Raw genomic sequence first — 8,276 nt, 5'->3', positions numbered from 1 at the left:
GGTAGAGCAGAACGCTGATCATTTTATTAAAGATGAAAGACTTTAGACAGTTTTTCAACTCTCAGTAATGCCATAGTGATCGTTTGATATATGGACCTGCAGCGGAGTTTAGGCCCAGACACGGCTAGTGACGTCAGACTGAACAACCGGATAGTGTAGCCACTGCACATGTAACTCTGTATCTCCAGTGTCTGGTTCTGTTGCTGCCTCGTGCTACACACATCCTTAAAAAAAAAAACAGCTCACGTGTACCAGCAATAGATTATTTATCTCTCAGTCCCATATGAAAGGCTTTGACCAGCTAAATATAACTGAGTCAGCGACGTTGCGGTCTACCATCTGTGTAACTACCACGTACTGTCATTCAAACTACAGCCACATTTTTGTGTCTTTCTTTTTCAATGCTATAACTTTTTTCAATGTAAATAAATACCATAGAAATGTTATTTCTAAATCTTTGAAACAAAAACATTACCAACAAAGAAACACATCTCAAATCAAAGCAGCTGACACAGGTGGCCAGAAAGAATTTATAAGGTCCTGCGAGGGAGCTGAGCGAGCTCAGGGTGAAGGATGGTGGTGATGGGTGGGAGACTGCTGTGAGCGGATGTTTGCCATGGGAGGAGTGTTTGACTCCTATTCCAGACACATCCTGGACTCACTAGTTCTGTGCCTGCTCTGACACCAAGGGACATGTGGCTGTTTTTTCCATACACATGTGACATGACTGGTATTTAGAATGGGACAGAGAAAGTGCAGGCAACTTTGTACAACTATACATCAGGAAGGCAGTCTTAAATGACTGTAATAAATGAATAGATGAATGTGGTATTTAAAATTATTTATGAGGTACTACGAATGTTAGCTCAAGCATATGCAATTTACATCAAAAACATCGTCAACATAATGTTTCTAGACTCTCAGGAATAAACGTCCAATACGTCCAATACAAGAAGATGCCAATGTGTCCGCAGACACTCGACAACACTCTTCAAAAGGTGCGACTTTTATTTCAAAGGCAAACTACTGTTACTTCTCCTGTTTCCAGTTTAGGACACACTTTCACAGTTTCACTATGACTTGGAGAACAGTTGGTGAGTGTTTGCAGACACGTCAGTGTCATCCATTAAAACTACAGTGAATACAGTGTCAAAGGTTTTGACAACAGGTTGTATCACATCAATACAACTGGCAGAAACCTCAAACAAATATGTGCATGATGTCAAAGAAACCAGAACAGTTATGTTAGAAATAAAGTATATATTTCTGCATTAAAGTAACGCAAAGAATCTCTGTGAAGGATGTTTTCATGATGTTAGCATGTAGCAGGCATTCATAAATAGGTCGGCTTTTCCCATATATGTTGCAGGTAAATTTTCCCAGATGATTCTGCATAAACCCAGTAAAACAGGCCCACTGGATTATTACTTCTAATGGATTTCAATAAAATACTTAGCTATTGGCTGTTTAGTAATACAGTGGAACCCCGACTCGTTCCAGAGGGTCTTTCGTAAGTCAAAATTTTCGAAGCACCTTTTTCCATCGCCTTTTGAGTGAGGCGATGCTGGCTGAAGACGAAGTTCTTGGTGGAGGCTGAAGAAAGCATACGTATGCATGCATACATACGTACGTGTACATGAACATAACATTATGGAATTTAATTCTAAACATACTAAAACTTACATTTATGTTAATTAATGTACGTATGTACACTGTGCAATGATATTTCATATTTATGCCTTATGCCGGCCCCATTATGAATGAACGATAGGCTAATTGCAAACGAAAAGCACACGAAATAGCGCACTGCAACAACAATACGTCTTTCACGTGGAACAGCAAAACACATTTCTCAAACGGATTTCGTTACACAGGCATTTTGCCGTACCACGGGCAGAAATATTGCCGTTAAGTGCCTTCGTAACTTGAATTTTTTATTAAATGATGTCTTCGTAAGCCGGGGTTCCACTGTACCAGCATTGCTACACAGGAGTGAAACATATAGAATGTCAAAAGTGCCTTGAAAGATCAACATTGTCTTTGAATCATAAAGAGACAAAGTACTACTAATATAATTTACATGTTACGATATCCTAAGATATTTCAGGTTATTTATCTTTTATTTTTGGAAATTGATTGTTTATTAAGTGTGAGTGCTGCATGGATGTCAAAGTACTTAATTACATTTAAAAAAGACAATTTTCAGTATAGTATATACAAGTATATCTTACCCATGAAATAAAATGGGTTTTAGAGCTGTGGTGTAAACCGACTAAAGTTATTAAAAAGGGGAAGTGATTAATCTTACATATCTCTACTGCCAAGGTCAATTTGCTACAATGTAATGGTAAATTACAATAGCAAATTACATTACAATGTAATGGGCAGCACGGTGGCACAGTGGTTAGCACTGTTGCCGCACAGCAAGAAGGTCCTGAGTTCAATTCCACCATCAGGCCGGGGTCTTTCTGTGTGGAGTTTGCATGTTCTCCCCGTGTTTGCGTGGGTTCTCTCCGGGTACTCCGGCTTCCTCCCACCGTCCAAAGACATGCAGCTTGTGGGGATAGGTTAATTGGTTAATCCAAATTGCCCATAGGTGTGAATGTGCGAGTGAATGTGAGTGCGAATGGTTGTCTGTCCCTGTGTGTTGGCCCTGTGACAGACTGGCGACCTGTCCAGGGTGTACCCCGCCTCTCGCCCTATGACAGCTGGGATAGGCTCCAGCGCCCCTCGCGGCCCTGAACAGGATATCATGCCTGAAATGGATGGATGGTAATGGAAAATGTTAAGTTCAGAAAGATGACACCGACCCAGTAAGGAGCAAAGCAGTACAAGTTATGAAAAATTCCTCCTCTTTAGGACAAGAAATAAAGTTGCTCAAATTGTTCCTACTGCTTCAGAAGTTTACTTTTACTATTTGATTCATGATAATAATGTTTTTTTTAAGTTACAAGGCTGTCATTAGAAACAGAATGAAACAGAACGTTTTTACACTTGGCTGAGGTAGACATGGTAAATGGTAAATGGCCTGCATTTGTATAGCGCTTTTCTAGTCCCTAAGGACCCCAAAGCGCTTCACACTACATTCACACACTGGCGATGGCAAGCTACATTGTAGCCACAGCTGACCTGGGGTGCACTGACAGAGGCGAGGCTGTGTGACATGAGACACATCTACATTTTTGCCAGGTCTAAAAATTATTTTGTACAAGCTTTTTGTTAGTTTAACCCCAATTTTAATCCAAGTTTCATATGGAAATTGTACTAAAAAATCCATGCTGCCGTTTATGTTTGTATGCTAAAAAAAGCATAAATTAGGATCCAGAAGAAAACATGCATAGCAAGGCTTGTGTAATCTTTTTTTTTTTTTACTCACCCTCCTCGGGTTTGATGGGTAAAACAGGGCGATCTTCCTCAATCTCTTTCACTCCTTCCTTTTCCTCCTGTCTTCCTTCACTGTGACGGTTAATCACCATCTGATTTGGCTCTCCACCAGGCTGACTTTCTTCCAGTGTAACTCTCATTGGTGGCTGGGTGGTGGTGATAGACTGGAATACAGGTGTTGTCAGGGATTCAGGCCGCCTTTGGGAAGGAGTGACGGGCTCAGAAGTAGTCTTTTCATAAATGCTGGTTGGAAAGCTGCTCTCTGAGTCCTCCTCGCTTCTCTCTTGCACTGTGTCGATAGTGTAAGGCACATCCTTTCCTTCAGGCCCAGACACATTCTGAAAAGTTACTATTTCTTCCTGCTTCTCCCCCTGCATATCTTCCTCATTCAACCTTTCCTTCTCATAAACTGTGAGTAGCTTCTGCGTTTCTTTTGGACCATTTGAATTTGCCTCAGGATGGATGGGAACCTCTGAGCTTTCCATGGTGTACAGTTGAAAATGTACTGTATCTGATCCTCTCTCTTGACTGGATTGGATCTCTGTACCCCTCTGTGGAAGACTCACATTGGTCTGACTGATAGAGCCCCTCAGTGCCACGCTATCTGATGTATTTTTGTTATGTGCCTTAGTTTCAGTGCCTCTCTGAGGATAAATGGCACTTTCTGAACCCGCATGTGGATACTCAGTATGTTTTTCACTCTCTAATTCTCTGTGTAATGGAAATACGACACTACCCAAACTCTTGTGGCCATGCAATGAATCGTCTAAATCTGTCTGTGGACGTAAATTATTAAAAAGGACACCTTGCAAACTTGTTAGACCCTGCGAGAACTGCCAAGAAGATGTGGCACGCATATTTGGCATGTCAGTAGTCTGCTCTAGTCTCAGGGGACTTTCTGTCACTTCTTCTCTGCCTGAAGGATGGTCACGAACTCCATATCGTTCTCTCAGCGCCTGCTTGCCTTGCCTGTCAAAGCTCTGAAGAGAAGAGATGCGGTCAGGTTTGACAGAGCCTTGGGACACAGATAGAACTTTTTTAAAGGAAGAGGAAGATGGGGTGGGAAACAGCAAAGACTGTGGGTAGGTCTCTGGAAAGTCTGTAGGACCATAATCATAGTCTTCTGGTTTCTCTTTATCAAGCGGTGACAATTTAAAGAGAGGAAGATTTCCATTAGGAAGGTGATAAGGAGTGGCAAATTGATCTGTGTGGCCTTGTTGATCAAACCTGTATGGGAAATTATCATGCCTGATGACTGTATTATCCTCTGTGGGTGCAGCTAACATGGGTTTATGAACTTGCTGCGGATCACAGTCTGGTACCGGGTAGCACATGAGCTTCCCCCCTTCATTAGGGCAGTGGCAAACACGGCAAGGGTCAATGTGGAAGGAGTATCCAGCCTCAAACTTTTGTCCAGCATGAACACATCCAACTCGTTCGCACTGCATGCAGCCATCTGCAGGCTCGGAAACCTCGATGCAGTTTGGTGGCATATCAGGACAGCTGATGAAGTGGCAGCTGATCCGGCCCCCTCCTACAGGACAGGAACACTCGGTGCTACCATAGTCAACAAAGTAGGAGTCTCCCTCGGGCACCTTGCCATTCTTGAACCCAGCACTGATGCAGTCGTAGTACTGGTATCCCTCGCACGCACATCCTTTTTGTAAGCACGAAGCACAACAGGCACCGCTCTCCAGGACTTCTTCGATACAGTTGTCCAGCAGGGGACAGTTTGTGCCAGTGCAATCAAGCTGGCACAAACAGACACTCGAGTAGAAAAAAAACAGCGCACACTGCAGTAGTACTACTTCAACTTGAGCCATGGCACCTGGTATATGTTCAGTAATGATGAAGATCAAGTCTTTAGATTATCTTTAATGACTCATGCGAATCACCTCTGCTCTGCAAGAAACAGGGGAAAAAGACAGAAAGACAGGTTTATTTCTCAAAATGCAAGAAAATCAACCTCTGGCTTCCCAGTTTAGCGCATAAGAGTCCAATTTTTACAGCCTTGCCATCTTTTTAACATTAAGACTACATACTTGTCATTATCATCAGCTGGAGTGCACTGTTATGAATCATTATGCAGGCTGTGATGATGAAACCTGGAATCTGCCCAGCTTCTAAATTTCTAGTGCATCTGTGATTATCTCCATAAAAACATTCCTCTCATAATCTTGTGTTGCAATCAACCTCTAGCAGTCTAATAGCTGAACATACATGAGATGCCTCATAACAGTTTGGCTGCTGAGTTTGTTGGAAAGTCATTACACTTTAAGAAAAGCACATTCTCTAAGGTAATTAGCAGGGTAGGGACCAAAGTGCTTGGCCTCCTTTAAATAATGATTCTTGTTGGAAGTTTCAGACTCAAAGTGATTTTATTTACTTCATTATTTCACTTCATCAGGAAGGAAAAAATCTTTCACTTATTTTACCATACAGAATGTGCCAAAAACCCATGCTGCCTTACACTACATGTTCTAACTTTGAGAGCGTTCCAAGAACTACATATTATGCTTTTGTAAAAATGCTTTTGGACTGATCTAATTCATCATCAGCGATACTAGGTACATTTTTCCCTGACCTTTAGGTCATCTCTGCAAATAAATACACCCTCCCTTCTTGGACTGACATTACGTTTCTAAGCACTGAATTCCACAGAGAATTCCTATGAACATTGTTGTCAGGAAAAAAAGAAATTCTGCTCCAAACAAGGACCCGCATCGTCTGTTAATCCCACCTGAGTCATGAGTAATACATCTGGTGAGCAAAACAGCTCATGGCCTTAACAGATTTGAACTGCTTAGCTCATTATATGTTTTAAATTAAAAACTAATTTCTTTAATTTGTTTTGTTTTGTTGTTTATTTGTTTGTTTGTTTTACCTCATGCCATAAATTCTCAATATAAAACTTTATAAATAAAAACACAAATCAAAATGTTGGCATTAAAGCCAGTGTCAAGAAACTATCAGAAGCATTTATCACTATGATTTTTCAAAAAAGTTCCCGGAGGTTTGGAGGAAATTCCTGTCAGAGCCTGCCATAAAGTGAATCACAATTAGGTGGTTAAAATCTGACTCCATCATAATTATATGGGTCCAGAAAGTAGGGGAACTACACAAGATCGAAGCCAAATTTATATAAAGTAGAGACCTGTAATGAGCCAATTATTGCAACGCTGTTATTCACTCTGTGGCAATTGTGTATTACACTCTCTTAGAACCCTTTTCACCAACACAGTACTGGGGCCTAATCCAGAGCATATTTCCATTCGTTTTAGCTGCAAACATGAGTGGTGCTAGTGTCGAAAAGCAGGCAACAGCACAGGTCCTTGAAATTTCTGGTTTTAAACCACCAATGTGAACAAGTGTAGCTGGAGCTACCGCAAGAAACTTTCCCCCATTTGCTGGAAATTGTACCAACTTTTGAAATGTGATGCTAGCAACATTTGCCTCTCAAATGCAGGCAAGTTCTCAAAAGGCATCAAGGCTGAACTCTTTCCATCTCACAGCATCCTAATGGAAAAGAGGTGCACAATGCTAGCCCCTTTTAACTGCCCCTTTTCATACAGATGTATCTGATGTAATGCAATAGCAGCTTACTTCATGCTATTCTGGAGGCTTTCTGTTACCACACCTACAAGTTGGCTCATGACAGTGTGTCAGTGAAAGTGTCATGCACCTTTACTGCAGCAGACACAATAAAAGCTGGCAAGGAACGGCTGCAGAGGAATGGAAATACAGCAGCCTGGTGTTTCCCAGAGCTGTGAGGGAGGGGGGGGGGGATTCCTTCATTTCTGCCTGCCAAAACACACACACACACACACACACATACACCTATACACACACAGCTGAAGCAAGTAATGCATCGCTCTGACAAGGCCTGACAAAATAGTGTTTACTTTAAAAAAAAGTTTTCAGTACCAGTCTTCATCTGTGCAGTGCAAACTCGCTTTGGAGAGCAGGCAGAAATATTCATTTACAGCGTTAGACGTTAAGAAAAGTCCCCCTCAGTAAACTCGCGACCATATGGTGCAAACAAACTGTAAGCAACTCTACAATTTCGCCGCTGTTTTAATCTGTCTTCATCGCATCTGTAACGTTCTCTTGATAAATGAGTGCGGCTACAGCGGATTCAAACAGAAGGGTTTCGAAAGACTTTGCATCTTTTCGCACAAACAGCAGCAACCTGTCTTCACCTGATAACTGTGGGGAAAAAGTTGCTGCAACACCGCATTCAGACACGGAACAAACGTGAACACCGGAGAAAGTTTGGAAAAGCTCATCTGTGCTGAGCGACGCGTAAAAGTTCTCAGCGCAACATCCATGGAATTAAGCTCAGCCTGATTTTAACGACGGCGCACAGGCTGGCGACGAAAAGCTGCAAATACTGTTTAAGGAAAAAAGCCGGGCAGAGACGCTGCTTTGTGTTACCTTGTAGAGAGCCGCCGGTCCTCTGTGCGCCTCCAAATGTGAACCTTTTGACCATCGACGTGCTGTTGGGACCAAGCAGGCAGGCTGAGGGGGAGGTACAAAAAGTTTCCCTGCTGGAGACTCCGGAGGAGATCCCATCCTGATCCATAATGAAGAGCAGGCTCTGCGGGCATGGGCCCACACAATACAACTGCTAAAGATTTGATTTGGCAGGACAGGTGTTAAAAATAACAAGTTGTTATTACAGTAATTAAAGAGTGAATTAAAACCGTGCCTATAAAGCAGACACAGGGCTCTTTTCAGGAGGACAAGGCCCCTGGACTTGTTTCCAGCCCCCTTTTTCATTTCTATATTGAGGAGACTGACAAAAGTCTCACATTGACAGGTGACAAAGTAAAGTAAAGTAAAAACCTAAACCACTGAGGCCTACAGTGAGGGCTGCTCTGGTTCTGGTTATG

At 42.2% G+C, this 8,276-nt stretch overlaps 1 protein-coding gene across 1 annotated transcript in view; it reads right to left on the bottom strand.

Moving 5' to 3' along the window:
• fbln2 (fibulin 2) overlaps positions 1-7,906 on the bottom strand; it is a 72,850-nt gene extending 64,944 nt beyond the window's left edge. Inside the window, exons 1-2 of the mRNA XM_005726704.1 lie at positions 7,819-7,906; positions 3,377-5,286 (exon numbers count right to left, since the gene is read on the bottom strand). Coding sequence (XP_005726761.1) covers positions 3,377-5,207 — 1,831 coding nt within the window. The 5' untranslated portion in view covers positions 5,208-5,286; positions 7,819-7,906. The remainder of the gene's footprint in view (positions 1-3,376; positions 5,287-7,818) is intronic.
• Between the last annotated feature and the right edge of the window lie 370 nt (positions 7,907-8,276).

Source organism: Pundamilia nyererei, unplaced genomic scaffold (assembly GCF_000239375.1).
Source record: "Pundamilia nyererei isolate P.nyererei 1_Seehausen unplaced genomic scaffold, PunNye1.0 scaffold00021, whole genome shotgun sequence".
In the NCBI taxonomy this organism is placed as follows: Eukaryota; Metazoa; Chordata; class Actinopteri; order Cichliformes; family Cichlidae; genus Pundamilia; species Pundamilia nyererei.
Note: the sequence above shows the minus strand (reverse complement) of the source record. Positions and strands in the feature narration are given on the sequence as shown.